This window comes from Phoenix dactylifera, chromosome 17 (genome assembly GCF_009389715.1).
Source record: "Phoenix dactylifera cultivar Barhee BC4 chromosome 17, palm_55x_up_171113_PBpolish2nd_filt_p, whole genome shotgun sequence".
NCBI classification, from domain to species: domain Eukaryota; kingdom Viridiplantae; phylum Streptophyta; class Magnoliopsida; order Arecales; family Arecaceae; genus Phoenix; species Phoenix dactylifera.
In genome coordinates, this window is record NC_052408.1 from 1,545,169 (window position 1) to 1,564,628 (window position 19,460).

Consider the following 19,460-nt stretch of genomic DNA (forward strand, 5'->3'; position numbering starts at 1 on the left):
TCATTATTATTTTAATTACAAGAATACTGTGGATAAGAAGCGGTATAGTTGGAGTGGTGAGTGGATCTCTTCTGTTGCCCGGTAGATACAACCCAAGAGGGGGGGTGAATTAGGTCTTTTAAAACTTTTCAACTACTTCTAAACTTTTCTATTAATTAAGCTAAGTTGTATAGATGCACAGTGGAATTTAAACTTAGCAATAGTTTGATTCTAATCTGGTCAAGATTAAAACTATTAAGAAGCGGACTCAATAAACAATTAGTCTAGATTTTCCTAAGCGAGCATTTCAATATAATGAATCTTAATGCAGTTTTATTAAAAGAAACTTGAGTAAACAATTTGAATATACTTGCAACTAAAAGATGCGCGGATAAGAATTAAGCAAGCAATTCAATTAGATATTTATCTAAGTAAGTAAGTGAGAAAATTAAACAATGAAAGAAAGCATCACAAACACACTAAATGTATAGTGGTTCGGTGCACCCCAGCACCTACATTCACTCCCCAAGACCTCTTGGGAATTTCACTATAATCCCTCAGATTACAGTCGGTTGTTTTACAAGTTCACAACCCAACTTGTTGTTTTCGCGAGATCACAACGAACTCGGTCGGTTTTCACAGGCTCACCGACTAGAACCAACCGATTGTTTTTCCAGGTTCACAATCAAACCCAGTTGGTTTTTTCCGGTTCACCAACCACAACCTTACACCGTTGGTTTTTCCTTTGGCTCACCAACAAACCTTAACCTTTTGATTCAATCCCTTGATTGAATCAAGTTACAAGATATTAGAACAAGAGTTTAAAGCAAATACAAGCTTCTTAAACAAGCAGATATAACAATATAAACAAATAGAGTAAAGAGAAGAAGCCCTCAAACAAGTTTTGTAGATGAAGGAACTCGGCTTCTTCTTTACTTGACCCTCTTCTGATTTCGCACGAGGTAGAGGATCATTGAGGCAGCACACAGTTGGAGAGGAAGCTTTGGGATTCACTCGGATGCTCTTCTTCTCTCACTTTTGCTTTGAATGGCCCTTTTGTGCTTTTGGGAGGTTTCTCTTGAAATTTCTTTGAAATCTATTCCCTATGTGTTTTTCCCCACTTCCTTATCTTCTCCCCTTGCTCTCCTATTGATTTTATAGCTTTAGAGGGAGTGGGAACAAAAATCTAGCTGTTAGAGACAAAAATAGAGCCGTTGGAGTTGAGAAAAAACTAGCCGTTATGCCTCCCAGCATGCTCGAGTCGACTCGGCTGAAACAGGAGTCGACTCGTGAATAGTAATCTGCCGGCACTGTAACTGGGAGTCGACTCGAGCACTGTAGCGCTGAAGTAGGAGTCGACTCGAGCACTGTAGTGCTGAAAATCAACTCTCTATCTTTTTGTCTGTTCTCAGTCGGAGTCGACTCACAGAGTCTCGGAGTCGACTCGAGCACTGTTCCTTGAAACTCCAGAGTGCCAGAGTCGACTCTGAACTTCCAGGAGTCGACTCGAGGACTATTCTTTTGAATCTTTCTTTGAATTTGCTCCTCCAACTTGAACCTTTTGAACTTGAAACTTGGGCCAATGAAGTATAACTTTCTTTCAATTTTTTGAGAGCTTTTGAGCCTTCTTGTATTTTTCCAACTTGCTATGTTCCTTGCAAAACAAATTATCTTTCTTCTTGCAACACAAACATTAGTAATTATACTTCAAGGTTTTGTGATCATCAAAATCAATCTTTAACTCAATCTTTGGGTCATCAGTCTCCCGCTTTTTGATGATGACAAAACTTGGAGTATGTGCAATATAAAATATATTGTGTTGTAGAACTAATGCATAGCTAAGTTGCATGAAGTAGAAAACATATATCTTTTTAAAATATACTTTACGATAATGCTTTAGATTTAATCAACTTAACATAATCAACACATAAAGCATTATGAGCATATACTCAGATATTTCTCCCCCTTTTTGACAACATCAAAAAGGTTGCAAGATAATGAAACATTAAGCACAAAGATAATGATACTCAAATATTTCTTTTCCTTATTGTACTCTAATATTCAGTTAATGCATGTCAAATTATTGCAAGAATATGAATCATATAACTCAAGGCAATAATGTCAGAATAAGATTAATTAGCATAGATCAGAGCCAATTAAGATGATTTCATAGCAAATTATAATGAGAGCACATCGAATGTGATTCCAAAGATTGTTTTCAAATCAAGTGTAGGTGGAACCTTTTTCAAGTTAATTCAAGGAGTATCAAAACTGATATTCAAAGAAGGCACGAATGGAAATCTAACTCCTTTTTAAAGACTTTCTTTTACTCCGTTAAAGAGAAACACATTTTGATACATATAAAAATGAATTGGCACAAAATTGAAGCTCTAAAGAGCAAGCCAATAAGAACCCTTTAGTGAATTTCAAAATAGATTTTCTAATAGAGACAGATGGAATTCGTTTTCAAATAATTTTCAAGACAGCTGATTTTCTGATTTTAAAATCTATAAATCTATCATATGTAGCAGCTACTTTTAAATTTGTGTTTACAAGAGATACTCAAGAAAATTCAACACATTATTCTTCCCCTTTTTCATTAAACTAGAGACTCTTAAAATCAACTATTTGAATTGCAATTTGGTTCATGATTGATGCATAAGATATATTAACCAAATAGCAAGCCTCAAGGTGTATAACAGAGATTTTCAGATTTAAATTTCAGATATTTATAATACATATTGGAGAGTATTAGGATCACTTCTCATTTAGTATTCTTTCTCTCGCCTTTAGTTATGGATTTATGCAATTAAGTTCTATATGATCCCTCCCTCTGAAATTTTCTTTCTCCCCCTTAATTGATCATTTCATTTAAGAGTTTAGAATTTGAAGATAATTTTCAATAAAACATTCAAATTGTTAATCTTGAAAATATGTTTTTTACAAATTTCAGCATATTTTCAACTTAACCCATTGAGAGCATATTTGCAAGTATCAAATCATATTCATTTGAGATAATAAACGCTCTATAGAATTAAACTCAAAGTATAGGCTATATATAATTAAGACAAGTAATGGCAACACAAGGAGGTTCATCAAAATCAATTCATAAAATATTCAAGGTATGCATCATATGATGGTGACTTTTGAATAAGATGCAAAATCTAGAGAGATTGATATATCTAAAGCTCCCCCTCAAAAGATGCATTCTTCTTTAATCATTCTTTTCTTTTTGTTGAATTTCAGATGTTAATGATAAGCATGAATAAAACTGAAATTCTATGATATTAAGAATGTAAAGTGATCTAGAGTTTTTCAAAATTTATAGCAATCACTCTGTTTCATCTTTCAAGAACAAGTTATGCTTTCTCTTAATCTTTGAGAAAATGTACTGAAATATTAATCAAAAAATAATTTATTTGAAGCTCAATTTCTTTCAAAAGCAATTACATTTTCTTTCTTTTAAGCGAGTGAGTTAAAATATTTCTAGCTTTAGGAGCATTCACTTTCTTTTAAAAATAGCTTTTTCTTTTAGTGATGGAAGCAACAATCATGCAGAAGGGATATAGAAGATCATTCAAGTGAATGTTTATAGGATTTAATTTCTTACTCATAGATTCACAGCAATGTATACATGAAACATAATAAATCTTTTTAATATCAAAATAAAATCATATATTTAGAAATATTTGTTTGCAATCAAGAGCATTGAAAAATACATCATTTAGACCAATTTTAGTACACTTTAAAGATAGAAAATGATATGTTTCAGATGCGTATCAGAGCAAATAACCAAGGCATCATAATTAATTCTGTTTTTCTTAAGTTAAAATTTTTATTTAGGAATCATATTGAGTTATTCTTCTGAATGTTGCGATCATTGAAACATATAACTAAGGTTACAAAAATGTAACGATATAAGCATTTTTAAATTAAGTTTAAGCTTTTATACAAAATCGAATTCTGAATTTCATAAAAATTTTCAAGGAGGCTTTCAAAGTTATAATTTGAGATATGTATCTTCCACATTGTAGCTCATCTTAAATCATTACGATTGAAAACACATATTTCAAACATATTAGAGCATATTCAGAATCTTTGTATTTAATGTTGAGTTTTGGTACAAATTAGAACATTATGTGCCAAAGTTAAACAAGTTGAAGGATAAAACAAAATCAATTTATTTTTCCTAAATAGAGATATCCTTCTCTTCTTTTTTTTACAAATTTATTCAACTTTTAGATTTCAAAGATGATCGTGAACGACAAATCTGAAAATTTTTTTAATAATACCAAAAAATTATGTAGTATTCCAAACATTCAATCAAATTATCCAAGCATGGAACATTACAAAATATTGAGAACCCATAATTCAAAACATCATGCCATATGCAAAATATATTATGTGTTAAGTCATGCATTAAAATTTTAAGAACAAGCATGTCAAGGATCAAAATCAATTCTTTTCAAATAAACTCCCCCTATTTAAATATAATCTTGATTTCATCCTTAAGGTGTATTTTCAAGTGATTAAGACTTGACTTGATTCTTCTTATATACTTTCATTTACTTTGTCATTTATTTTCTCATTTTTTTTTTGAATTTCTTTTCTTAACCAATTAATGAATATTTTGATTTTATTTTTCATTTTTACTTTCTTATGCTCTATACTCTATTTGCTCCCTATCCGATGGAGTTGGAAGGGGCACGAGGTACTACCACTAGCCTCCCTCTTGTGCCGTCCCTAATATACTCTACACCGAATAGTTGGGTCAAATAGTACCGAGTACTACCACTAGTCTTCCCATTGGCACCATCCCTATAATGAGCAATATAGAAAGGTTAAAATGTTCACTTCAAACTTCCCTTGTTTAAGTGTAATTAATTACGGATTTTATCCCTTCCAAAAGAATGCTCACACAAGTCTCACAAATGTGCCGAATATATCATGCTTGTTTTGCTTTTCCTTAAGATTGGAGTATTTGCCTTTACTTAGATTTTACTTCTCTTGAATAATGTTCATTTTCTTTTCTTTATCTCTCTCTCTTTTTGTTATTCTCAAGTAATTTATATGAAAGAGCAGAATAAAGAAATAATCTTATGTATCATATAGATGTATATCATGCAAACAACATATTCATTATGCTTAAGGATTTATGGCTTCTCACAAGTTATTTTAAATCAAAATTTTAAGCATAAACTTGTGTATTTCATGGTTATGATATAAGCAAAGATATATTTTAGTTTAGGCAAACCATGAAATAATTTCTAAAAGCATAAGTCAATCAATACATATATAGACATGATATCAAGAAATTAATAATTAAAGACTATAATCATGCCATAATAAGATTTAAATTATTGACTTTGCTCAGCTAATTTATGAGAGATGTATCTAAAACTACCGATTCATTCTGCATTCTTCAAGTCAAATACCTACTAGATTTCTTATGTGTAAACTTTTGGCTGAAGAAGGTCTCCTTTTTTGTTTGCATGTGAATATTTATTGTATCTTATGTGGAGGTATCTTTCAAGTTGAAATCTCTCATTTTCTTGCTTAAGGATCGTGCATTATTAACAAAATCTTTTTCTTTCTTGAAGGAAAGTCATTAGTTTCTTCAAGATACAAAACATTCATACAACATATTTTTTTAACTAGATGACTCAACATAAGATATGACAATAATTGAATGTTGAGTCACTTTACTCAAGAGATTGCCTAAATATAAGCAAGCACATGTCACTTGAACTAAAGAGATACTTTCATTAACCAAGATGGTTCAAGGACAAGCATGTGAGGCAATAGGAAGATTCATCAAGGTCAAATCAATTTCTTGTTTTCAGAATCAATTTAGCTTAGATTCTATTTGCTTATGATAATTATCAATAAGACATGCTAGCTAAGTTTTAATCAATTTATCTTAAACAGTTGTTTCTATTAAAATTCAGATTATGATTCATTTGTTATCAATAAAATATGATTCATTAGAGTTAGATTGAAGTCTTGCACAAGGGCACATAATGAGCATACAATCTGGTCTACTAGCTGTATGATAAAATAATTATTCTATCATGCTTCAATACAGCTTTAAAATAATAGATCTACCTTGCTCATCCTTTTCAAATTCTACAAGATGGGGTCATAGATATACCTTCTTCATGCCAATCTTCTATAGGAGTTTTCTTGTGGACTAACTTTGGTCAATGAAGATCCCCTTTCTTATTTGTCTTAATTTGAAGTTCGAGAGAAAATGTTAATTCATTCATCATACATATTTTAAACTTACCTTGCATGAGCATAGTAAAATCTTCATATAAATCTTCATTAGTGAAACCAAAAATGATGTCATTAATATATTCTTTGAGCAAATAAGATATCACAAATTCTTCTTTTTGATGCATAGATTTATCACTATTACTTTTTATCAAAAAAAGTTACTCAAGCTTTTATATCATGCTTTTGGTGCTTATTCCAAATCACATATTACTTTATTATATTTGTAATGAGTGTTTTCAAATAAGGTGGTTATTTTATATAGATCTTCTTTTTTAATAAAATAACCACATAGGAGTGCATTCTACACATTCATTTGACAGAATATAAAGCTCATAAGGCAAGCAAATGATAATGGTGATCTTTACTTTTAATCATGCAAGAATTTCATCAAGATCTATTTCATTTTTTCTTGATTGAATCTTTTAGTAGTCACCAATTTTTCTTCATTAAGTGCATTTCTGAAAAACTCAATTTGGTTCTAATTATTAACAAGTTTTCAGATTTCATCGGCAAGATTTCAAATTTTATCTCCTAAAAGAAAATGATTTAGTTTAACTCGCCCAATTATAATCTTGTTCATTCTTAAGGTGTTTTAGTTTCAGATTGTTATATGTAAGCAAAAAGATTAATCATATACATATCAAATAATCTGATTTTAGTGTCTTGATGAAAAGATCATTAGTCTCATAAAGAACAAAGTGAATTGATATTTCTACAACTAGAATCTTTTCATTGAATATTTTATTTGCATTGCTTGATGAATGATATCCAAGGATGGAAATATTTTTATCAGATTTGGCATTATTTTCATAAGAACATATCAAGCATAATATGTACGACTGAAAAATATGAAAGATATGCAATAGTTCATTTTCTATTTTTCAGAAGATCAAAAAGAGTTTTCATCAAAAATAGATCTAATAGAAACCATATGTATGACAAGCAGTGATGATAGCTTTTAACAAAAATTATTTAAATAGATGACTATCATACACCATTGTCTTTTTCATTTCTTCAAGAATTCTATTAACCCTATTTTACTTATGGTGTCCTTGGTGCTGAAATAATTGTATTCAATATTATTTTCTGTATAAACCTTATCAGGATTTTGGTTTTCAACACTGTGCCATGATACTCTTTATCTTCACAGTTTGGAAACCTTTTTCATTTGAAACACTTTTACAAGATTTAGCAAATACAGAAAATACTTCAATTTTATTTGCCAAGAACAAATCCAATATAAGCTTTTGAAAAAACTTAGTGATGGAAACAATATCTTTAGATTTAGAAATTGATTCTTGTTTGTTTTCTTAATTAATATGCATAGCAAACTTTGACCTTTCAGAAGATAATCTAAGTAAGCTAATGACAAGGTCTTTTGAGATTAAGTACATACTAGCATGAGTTGATTTTATATGCCAAAAGTGGTTTCTTTACTCTTGGTATTCATAGTGCATAAAAATATACCAAGTACATATTCTTATGCCTAAGATCAATAAAAGATAATGCCATGGATAAAAACTCTCAATCAAGCATATAGAGGACTCAAAAAGATATTTTAAGAAAATTGATTAATCATTAACAAAGTATCCATCAATAAGTAAAGTATAATATAGAAAGATGAAGGAATTTGAATTTATTTCTTCTATTTTAATTGCTTTTCTTGATTATATTTTAAGTTCCATTCTTTAACATGTGTCTAGAACATCCATTTGTATGAAAGTTCTATTTCTTCCATGGGTATCTTGGCACACTTACATCTACATCCTCATATTTTCATTTTGGGTACCCAAGCTTGCTTGGGTCCTTGAGAGTTAGGACATATGGTTCCTTTTGGAACCCAAATCTGTTTAATAGTAATAACTTTACCATTTGATTTAATTGTACTAGAACTATAGGTAAAGTTGTTATGCCCATTCTTTTGATATTTGAAATACGTTATCCTTTTTGATGATTTGCTTGACAAATTTATAACATTTTTCTTTAGGGATAAATGGCTAAGCGAAGGAGTCAAGCCAAATTTCGATTTATCAAAAACAGCATGTTGGCTTTCAAACATCATTTTTAATCTTTCTGAACTTACAGTGAATTTGTTAATAAAAGATTTTAATTGGTTAATTTCTTCACTTAAGTTTTGATTTTCTTTAATTAAATTCTGATTTTTCTGAATCAATTGTTCTGAATTTAACCTTAAGCTTTCATTTTCAGAATTTAGTTTGTCTTGTATTTCAACAATAGAATTTCTTTCTTTTAAAATTTTCAGATTTAGTTTCTTAAGATTTTTATTCTTCATAGCTAAATTTCTACATTCACCATACAAATCATAAAAAGCATTTAATAATTCATCATAAGAGAATTTTTCTTGAAAATTATTTAATGTAAAAGTAGATTCAGATTTTACCTTATCTTCTTGTGCCATAAAGCACAAGTTAGTTACCTCTTGTAGTTCTTTGGAGCTAATATCATCATTGTTGCTCCTAACTTTCATTTTCTTGCTTGACTCTTCCTTGGTCAAGGCTTTCTTTCTTTTTATCTCTTTCTTCCTTTCTTCTAGCTTCCTCTTCTTCTTTGTCTTTAGGAAGCTTTTGAATTTTCTTGTTGTTCTTTCTTCCTCGAATCGACTCGGATTTACTTGGAGTCGACTCGACTGACTTGAGAGACGACTCGAGATCTTTGAGAGACGTCTCGTTCTCAGAGGCCTAAAAAACGATTCTCTGTCTTTTGAACTGATCTGCCTCGGAGTCGACTCGGGCTTTGTTGGAGTCGACTCGGCTAACTTGGGGGTTGACTCTGAAATACTTCAAGTCGACTCGTTCACAGGGTCTCCAAAATCGAGTCTCTGCCTTTCAGACTGTTTTTCTCTAGGAGTCGACTCGGACAAACTGGAAGTCGACTCGGCTGATGTGGGAGATTCTGCAGTCTCACTGTTAGTATGTAATTGAAGCACATGTGAGCTAATCTGAGATTTATCATAAATATTTTTTAAAGTATCCCAGATTTCTTTAGTAGATAAGCACGCAGAAATCTTATTAAATATAGTTTCATAGATAGCACAATATAGTATGTTCATAGCATTAGCATTCAATTGTGCTAAGTCTTTTTTATTGACAACTTGAGAGTATGTGTGAAGGTCATTTATTATGATATTCCATAAATCATAGTTTTATGATTGAATGAAAATACGCATGCGTGCTTTCCAATGTGTATAGTTTATGCCATTAAATAGTGGAGGTCTATCAATTAATTGTCCCTCTCCTAGAAAACTATCTATTTGAGTTGTCATGATCTTTGTCTCTTTGATCGTTAGATTAACAATCAATATTAGAGCACGAGGCTCTGATACCACTTGTTGCCCAGTAGATACAACCCAAAGGGGGGGGTGAATTGGGTCTTTTAAAACTTTTCAACTACTTCTAAACTTTTCTATTAATTAAGCTAAGTTGTATAGATGCACAGTGGAATTTAAACTTAGCAATAGTTTGATTCTAATCTGATCAAGATAAAAACTATTAAGAAGCGGACTCAATAAACAATTAGTCTAGATTTTCCTAAGCGAGCATTTCAATATAATGAATCTTAATGCAGTTTTATTAAAAGAAACTTGAGTAAACAATTTGAATATACTTGCAACTAAAGGATGCGCGGATAAGAATTAAGCAAGCAATTCAATTAGATATTTATCTAAGTAAGTAAGTGAGGAAATTAAACAATGAAAGAAAGCATCACAAACACACCAAATGTATAGTGGTTCGGTGCACCCCAGCACCTACATTCACTCCCCAAAACCTCTTGGGAATTTCACTATAATTCCTCAGATTACAGTCGGTTGTTTTACAAGTTCACAACCCAACTTGTTGTTTTCGCGAGATCACAACAAACTCGGTCGGTTTTCACAGGCTCACCGACTAGAACCAACCGATTGTTTTTCCAGGTTCACAATCAAATCCAGTTGGTTTTTTCCGGTTCACCAACCACAACCTTACACCGTTGGTTTTTTCTTTGGCTCACCAACAAACCTTAACCTTTTGATTCAATTCCTTGATTGAATCAAGTTACAAGATATTAGAACAAGAGTTTAAAGCAAATACAAGCTTCTTAAACAAGCAGATATAACAATATAAACAAATAGAGTAAAGAGAAGAAGCCCTCAAACAAGTTTTGTAGATGAAGGAACTCGGCTTCTTCTTTACTTGACCCTCTTCTGATTTCGCACGAGGTAGAGGATCATTGAGGCAGCACACAGTTGGAGAGGAAGCTTTGGGATTTACTCGGATGCTCTTCTTCTCTCACTTTTGCTTTGAATGGCCCTTTTGTGCTTTTGGAAGGTTTCTCTTGAAATCTCTTTGAAATCTATTTTCTATGTGTTTTTCCCCACTTTCTTATCTTCTCCCCTTGCTCTCCCCTTGATTTTATAGCTTTAGAGGGAGTGGGAACAAAAATCTAGCCATTAGAGACAAAAATAGAGCCGTTGGAGTTGAGAAAAAACTAGCCGTTATGCCTCTCAGCGTGCTCGAGTCGACTCGGCTGAAACAGGAGTCGACTCGTGAATAGTAGTCTGCCGGCACTGTAGCTGGGAGTCGACTCGAGCACTGTAGTGCTGAAGTAGGAGTCGACTCGAGCACTGTAGCGCTGAAAATCAACTCTCTGTCTTTTTGTCTGTTCTCAGTCGGAGTCGACTCACAGAGTCTCGGAGTCGACTCGAACACTGTTCCTTGAAACTCCAAAGTGCTAGAGTCGACTCTGAACTTCCAGGAGTCGACTCGAGGACTATTTTTTTGAATCTTTCTTTGAATTTGCTCCTCCAACTTGAACCCTTTGAACTTGAAACTTGGGCCAATGAAGTATAACTTTCTTTCAATTTTTTGAGAGCTTTTGAGGCCTTCTTGTATTTTTCCAACTTGCTATGTTTCTTGCAAAACAAATTATCTTTCTTCTTGCAACACAAACATTAGTAATTATACTTCAAGGTTTTGTGATCATCAAAATCAATCTTTAACTCAATCTTTGGGTCATCATCTTCCAAACGATTTTCTCAAGTATAATATTTCTTGTAGTTGCTACAAGTTTTGGAGCTTTTTTTGCAGTTTAATTACAGCCTGTATGTGCAATTACAGACATCCAAATACTTGTTCTGGATGGGAGCAATTTAATTGCAGTAAACTGCAACTACGGCTTGTTTTGTTAAGGCAACTAAACAATCATTTAGCGTTGACAGGTAAATTAAGATATCCATTGCCATCAAAGTTTCTAATACAATCCTCACTATTTATATAGTAAAATATGTGGGTTTTTTTATACAACGGTGACTCACACTAAGCGAGCACGAGTACACTCATAAAGATTAGAAAAAAAGAAGTTGATGAAGAGGGGAAGGAACATACTCGTAACTTTCTCTGAGGATCTCTCCTGAATGATGCGCAGCATAAGAGGCGACCTAATCGCTAGCATTGTTCGCCTTTCGATAAAAATAAAAGTGAGTAAACATATCCGATATAGACTTATTGGACTCCATTTTAAATAGCTCATAATTATATACAAGTATATTGATTTTAAATTCTTTAATATTGTGCCTTCATGAGTTGCTTCCAGCCTATCCTAGATTTTTTTAACAAAAAAAAAAGTTAACATGTGATTAAATTTATTTGCATTTAATGAATAATCAAAACATTCACGGCTTTAGCATTCAATTGTGCTATCTTATCTAACTTATCCCATTCTCCTTCGTGTTTGGAAAGAGAGGCACCATCAATAATTTTTATGGGTGTGTGAGGTCCATAAACTATGACATTCTACATATCATAGTCTAGTGCTTAAATAAAAATATGTATAGGTTCCAATAAGTATAATTTAAACCATTGAAAAGTGGATGTCTATTTGTGGACTGAGACCTTTGGCAAGAGAGGTTCCAACATAAGCTATCATAGATCTTTAACTTGTTGACAGTTAGATCGATGAGAGACTTGAGTACTGGACCACTTGTTGCCCAGCTATGTAGCCTAAAAGAGGGGGTGAATTTGGTTTTTTGAAAACTTTTGTTAAATACAGTAAAATTAAATGCTTGATAGAATAATATAAACTTTAGCAACTTAATAAGTAAATATGCTAAAGATAAAAGCAAATAAATCAAGCAATATAAACACACAAGGTTTATAGTGGTTCACTGCCAACCTTGTACCGACGTCTGCTCTCCAAGACTTTCTTTTTAAAAATTTCACTATAATCTATAACTCAGATTACTGCATAACTATATTTTAGGTTAACAACCAAACCCAATTGATTTTTTTAGGTAATTAACCAAAACCTTTAATCAATTTTTTTACATGGGTTCACAATCAACCTAGTTGATTTTTTTAAAAATTCAACCAAAACCTATACCGATTATTTTACTCGAGCTCACAATCATCCTAGTTATTTTTTTTAGAAAATCAACCAAAATGTTAACAATCTAATTTAAGTTCGGATGGAGCTTTCTCCCAAGTTTCAATCTCTGAAACTTGTTACAGTAAATAATAGAAAGAATGAAGTGCTGACACAATAAATACAGCTCCAAGACAATAAATACAAAATAATAAATAGAGCTAGACTCTATTGGTTGGCTTTGATTGCTTTTGAAAGAGCTTCACCAACTCTCTGATGTTGAAAATGTGATCTTTCAGCTCACAATAAAAGCTCTTGAATGATATTCTCTTTGAAGCTCTCTCTTTCTACCTTTTTTTTACTCTAATAAATTTGTTTTTGTAATGCTTAAGATCTCTTTTTTCTTTGGTATTTTCATGCATTTGCACTCTTTGGAGATTGTTTGAATACTTTTCTATCTGTTAGGCAGATAATAGAGTCGTTGTGAAATGAAAATATCAATTCTGCTTCACAAAAAAACTAGTTGTTACTGTTGTCAGGTGTAGAGGGGTTGACCCGCTATTCTTTGGGGTTGACTCGAAATTTTTAGGAGCCAACTCGTGATCTACAAGAGTCGTCTCAAACTTATTGTAGCTTTTGTTGTGCTCTATCTTTTTGACTGTGGCCATTGCGGAGTCGGCTCTCTTAATTCAAGGGTCGACTTGTCAGATAACTAGGATCAACTCGTAGCTTTAAGGGGTCGACTCTTCAACGAACTAAGTTTTACTACTTTCTATCTTCTTACTATAGTTTTTCAGGAGTCGACTTCTCTATTTCTGGGGTAGACTTTTAGAGTCAACTTATGATTTTCATGGGTAGACTCACCAATGTGATGAATCTTTCAACTCTTTATCTTTTCTTCGTGGCCATTTTGGGATCGACTCACTTTTATCTAGGGTCGACTCTTGTTTATCTAGAATCGGCTCGTGATTTTTATGGGTCAACTCATCAATGTGATCAATTTTTTGGCTTTCTATATGTCCTCTTAGATTGTTTTGGTCGACTCGCAATCTGTTGAAATTGGCTCGTAAGGCGTATCAGTTGGCGACAGTATACCGGAGTCGAGTCATTGCAAGCTTGGAGTCTGACTCTTGAGATAGCTCAGAATGAAATTCTCTGTCTTGTATGTAAGCTTCCAAGAAATATTTTTATTGCCTTTTTAAAGTTCAGCTTCTTGATGTGGAGCTTTAAATAGATGATCTTCTTTTAAAAGTAGTTGAAGACTTTTCTATTGCTTTTTAAAATTAATCAATTAAACTCAAAGCAATAGATTAGTCAACTTTTGACTCATCTATTTTTCATCATCAAAATCAACCCTTTAGGATCAACCGTTAGATTCTTTAGTTGAAATACGAGAAAATCCTCATGAATTTTTTGATGGAAATGGAGTTTTACGAATTCTCTCCGAAATTGGAAGATCATTTTGAGATGTTTTAGCATATTTGTGGGTTCAATGTAACTATTGTCACTTTGGCAAACACAATAGATGAAACTTAATCACGTGGAGCCACTTTTTGCAAAATGATAAGGGATTTGAGCCGGTAGAATCTAAGTTTCGAGTGGAATAGCAACAACAAAGGCGCAAGAAGCGAAGGCATAGGTTGTAAATGCACTAGTCATATCAATGGTAGCTAGTCATATCAATGGTAGGTGGGTACGCCAATGGATACACGAGGCGCAATTTAGCGGCCACCTACTTGCTAACGATGAAATGAGTCGATGCTTTTTCAAAAGTAACTAAGCGCGCGTGCATCAATTAGTCCAGAGGACAATGAAAGAAAACAAGATAGAAGAGAGACTATGCAAGCTTATGCAAATGGCATGCCCATGCTTCTTTATCAAAGGGAGAGAAATCCAATTCACTAAGGAGAATCAACCATTATCATACGTGTGATGGTGGCTTGCAGGGGCGACAGGCACTAAAAAGCATCCAGATGATGGTTTCAAAGACAATGAGAGAGTCCACCAAGGTGGTAGCACGGTTGGAACGGGGCTAAGATTCCACCGGAATGGCCCAGGTTCGAAATGCGCGGTCATCGATTAAATGTGGGGACCGGATGCCTCACGCTTGGTTTGTTTGGTGGAGTCGCCATTTGATCTGCTGGTATTGAGGTGGCGCTCGGGTGACGTACTCACACGTAGGATAACCCACGGATCGAAGAGGGTATGAGTAAGGATGGCCATCCCGTCTACCAGTATCGAACATTTTCTGGTGAAGAGGGGCCAAGTTCCAAGTGGGGACTGCTACGCGGGTGAGGTTTTCTCTCTCCCCTTCCTATTTGGCACCAAAAAAAAAAAAAAAAAGGACAATGAGGGAGATGGTTCATGATACGCCATTATGTATAAGTTGGTGGATGTAATGAAGGATATTCAGTGAGGTTATGACATCAAATTGTCATATCGTCAAGCTTTTGTACCATGAAGATGTTGCTTGGTCCAACCTTAGCGATGCAAATGATGATATTTCTTTTTCTAGTCTGTGGTGGTCAATCAAGAGATGGAAATCAGGGTTTTGCCATTGGCTAAAAATGACATTTGACCAATTTTCCAGAGCGTCACAACCAACCATGTACCAAATATCTCCCCTAATTGTTACTCCCATATATGGTCGTAAACAATCTTAGTTGCTCATGAGCAGCTAAGGTCTGGCTTATTGCTAACAAGTTTATAAAAGACATTAGCCCTAAGACCCGCCATAAATATTTAATGGATGCCAAATAAATATTTGTTATTCTAATACTTGTAATGTGTACTCGGAAATTCCAAAATTATTATTACGACCGTTATCTTAGTGTGTTAAAATAGCGTGCTGACTCTACATTCATGCATGATCAGATCTGCTTGCCTATTTTATAAAAAATTCATTTGTGTAATTATATTTCGATCGATTCATGTTTTCTGACATTATTTAAGAATGAACAAAAATGAGAGCACTGCATTAAAAACATGTAAAGCAATTTTTTTTTTTTTAAGAAAAAGCTTTTTAATTAAATCGGATGCATCAATCATCTTTATATGATATGCCTTACATGTGTATAACGACGCTCTTTTTATTTTGCAATGTAACCTGTGGCAGCTTGGCTTAACCTTTGTTCTATCAATTCTCTTTTTTTCTTTTTTTTGTCCCTTCTTGTAACATAGGCTTCATGCTTTTGTTTTGATCTTGTTTATTTGATCACCGACGAGTCTATGATGAATGGATCAATCGAACTGGAGACCATTATCAATGTCCAGTGAAGAATTTGAGTCCAACTAAGAAACAGACTTGATATACATGCATCGGAACTCAATTCAACATAAGAGATTAAACCATTAAGTTTTGCAATATAACCTGTGGTGGCTTGGCTTAACCTTTGTTCTAGTATATTTTTTTTTTCTTTTTTCCTTCTTGTAACATAGGCTACGTGCCCTTGTTTTGATGTTGTTTACTACATACCAACGAGTATGATGAATGGATCAATCGAAAGAATTCGAGTCCAACTAAGAAATAGACTTGGTATACATGTATCGGAACTCAATTCAACTTAAAAGATTAAACCATTAAATTTTAGGTCCAATCAACTTATCAATCCATTAATATTCCACTATTTATTTCATATATCCATCGTTCTCTCGTGACTCATAAGCAGAAGCATTAGCGACGGAAGATTCCAATAAGACGATAGCCTTAGAATTAGTACACGGTTTATTATTATTATTTACTATTATAATGGCGAAAAATGAAAGTGGAGTTGTCATTCATAATCTCAAAGATAACCCGGCATGTTTATGGCTATGAGAATTGCTAAAAAGAAAATCCGTGGACGCAATCACGTCCGTCGGATCCGTGGGCCCCGTCACGGGCGGAAACTCCGACTCAAATACGACCCCCGGAGTCCCCAAACCTCCCCTCGAACCAAACCAAAGCAAACCAAAACAATGCAACTCTCTCTCTCTCTTTCGGGGCTTTGGGGAAGAACTGGAAATGCTTGGACGTAGAAACCATCGACAAAGTGGCGATTCCGGTACGAAATCGTTCAAAATCCTCCGGTTAAATTCTCGTATTTCTCAATCTCACTCGTCGCCCTTCTTTTCTCATACTTGTCCGATCGAACTGGGTTCCCCTGTCCCATTTTCTAGGGATTTTCTCTTCTTCACTTCCAGGGTACAAGCCCTAACCGAGATCTTTCTTTTGGCGGTCGATCGTGTCTTAAAAGAGAGCATTTGTAGAGAAAGAGGGTCCAAAAATCTGATTTTGAGGATGGGTTTGGGAGATGAGCTATTGTTTTCTTCTTGGTTTTTTTTTTTTCCCCGGCACTCTGTGAGCTCGGTCTGAGAAAATTAGGGTTTTGCTGATGGAACTGAGATCATTTTGAGAAGGTGGTAGGAAAAAGGTTGGGATTTTTACTCATCAGGAATGGCCGGTGATGAGCGTCGGTTGGATTTGAATCTCCACCTCGGCCTCCCTCCTTTGCCCCGCCATCAAAGTCATGACCTTGGCTCGGACCTCACCCTCAGCCCACTGCCTCTGTCTCCTTCGTCTGCTGAAGAAATCCGTTCTCTTGCCAGCATGCCGGATGCTTTCGAGCAGCCACTTTTCCAAACTAACTACTCCCCATCCAATGTCTTGTCCACACCTGAATTGGTGCCCATGGATCCTCTTCGTGCCGCGGCCAGTAGTCCTGCTTTGGAGCACAGACCACACGTGCCATCTGTGGAACCTGATGGCACTCCCCGTGCTCCTGCTCAACAAGTTGAACCGGAAACTCATGCTTCAGATGCTTCATACTCTCCACCCCATGTTCGCGCTCCGGTCGAGCCAGATCAACCTTTGGCCTCGCAAATTCCACCACGGCAAAATGAAGCAGCAGGCTCCATTAGCCCTTATCTGACTGCTCGCATGGGCGAGCTTGTGGCCCAGGATGATGGGCGACGAGAGCTCCTTGAATGTCCGGAGTTCCGTTTTCAGAGGTTGATCGAATCAAACAATCGGTCACGGGGTAGAAGGTTCAGGTTGACCAGTACATTTGATAGTGAGAGGTCTGATTTGCAGACCAGTCCTGACCAGTTGATGCATGATATAATGCATTCACAGAGAACATTAGAGGCTTCTAAGAAGGATAAATTGCATGCCCAAGGCAAGGCAATGGAGGAGGATTCAGAAAAGGAAAAAGTGGATGAAAATGCTGCTAACTTTGAGTGCAATATTTGCTTTGAAATGGCCAAGGAACCTGTTGTTACTCCATGTGGTCATCTGTTTTGTTGGCCGTGTTTGTATCAGTGGCTTCATGCCCATTCTGTCTATTCGGAATGCCCTGTGTGCAAGGGAGAGGTGCTTGAAGTTAACGTGACTCCCATTTACGGGAGGGGAGGTTCGAATTCTACTGCCAAGAAGGTATCTGGAGAAGATGGGGGCTCGGGATTGAAAATACCGCCTCGACCCCTTGCACATAGAACTGAGAGCTCGAGGCAACAATTGCAGAGACCAGTTTCAAGAAGATTGGGAGAAGAAAGTGCCACATCATGGAGGCATATTATAGGTGAAGAGGTGCACAATGTTGTTACCTTCGAAGAAATTCGGGGCTTAAGCTCGCGGTTTCCATTCGATGGTCTACATGGGCGCGCACTTATAACTAGGCTACGGCGATTGAGAATGCAAAGGGAAGAAGGGAGCGGGTCTAACGTTGTGGGCATTGACTTGCCTGCTAATACTGAACCAAACCCTCGAAGTAGTTCTACAAATTCACTTTCTAGAGATGGCACTGATCTTTCACAGCAATCTCCATTTGAACATGCAAGTACTGGCAGGTTGCGTGCTAGGCTGCGAGGGAGGTCTGCCGGTGGTAGAGCATCCTCATCTGTAAACCCTCACAGTCCTGAGCCATTGCATCACAGGCCTACTATGCAACCAACACTGACTACGGAGCAGGCATCTGCTTCAAGCACCATGGCTGTGATACAGGGAGATATTACTGCTACTGATGTCTCAGCAGAACCAAGTGGAGCAGGATCATCTAGATCCCTTAGAAGAAGAGGAAGGAGCAGCACCTCTGGTTCTTTGGATGTGGATGGAGGAGCATTTAATGCACGTAGGAGGAGAAGGCTGAACTAGAGCTAATAAAGTTGCTATGTTAGAAATTTTAAATCAACTTCATGTTATTTTGCTTTTAATCAGTTATGATATTCCTGGACCTTATATGCTGCATTATATTTGTTAAAATTTGTGCCATAGTGCTTCGTATGAACCTTTTAGTTCTTTTGTAAAGTTGTATTTCTTAATGTTAGGTCAGAGCATCTATTCCAACATACATGGAGTCTTCTAATAATAATTAGTTTCTTTATCAGAAAATTGCTCTCATTTGCCTGTCTAGTTGTTGCTTATGCATGTCTTCTTTTGAGCTGGTTGTGAACTTTGCGAGAACTGTTTCCTATCACCGTGGGCACTGGTACAAGTACTTATGCATTTGACATTAGCTCGTAAGCAAAAGAGTGTATTTTAGGGGAAAATGATGGAGTTGGTCAGTTTCCTGTCCCTGGTACTTGCTTCTCTTTCCTTTTTCATTTTATTTTTTCCCTCTTCTTATTTGTAACTGCATATGTTAAGAAAGAAAAATGATGGTCTTGTGCATGGGACTCCCATGACTATAGGATCTGGGAGGGTCAGATAAATGTTGCCTGACCCCTATGTGCAGGAAGTCTATTTCATGTATAGAACCTGTGATATGCAGGTTATAATGGAGCAACCTTACTATTGTACCGAGGATCATCATCTATAACTAGACATGTTCCGATAGAAATAATCTGATTGTATTATTTGCATGTGTGTTATT

At 35.1% G+C, this 19,460-nt stretch overlaps 1 protein-coding gene across 1 annotated transcript; it reads left to right on the forward strand.

Annotated features, from left to right (window-relative positions):
* The first annotated feature begins 16,525 nt into the window (after positions 1–16,525).
* On the forward strand, positions 16,526–18,979 carry LOC103705035 (E3 ubiquitin-protein ligase rnf8-B-like). Its single transcript, XM_017842267.3, has one exon. The coding sequence runs from the start codon at positions 17,048–17,050 to the stop codon at positions 18,740–18,742; it is 1,695 nt and encodes a 564-aa protein (XP_017697756.2). The 5' UTR covers positions 16,526–17,047; the 3' UTR covers positions 18,743–18,979.
* The last annotated feature ends 481 nt before the right edge of the window (positions 18,980–19,460 follow it).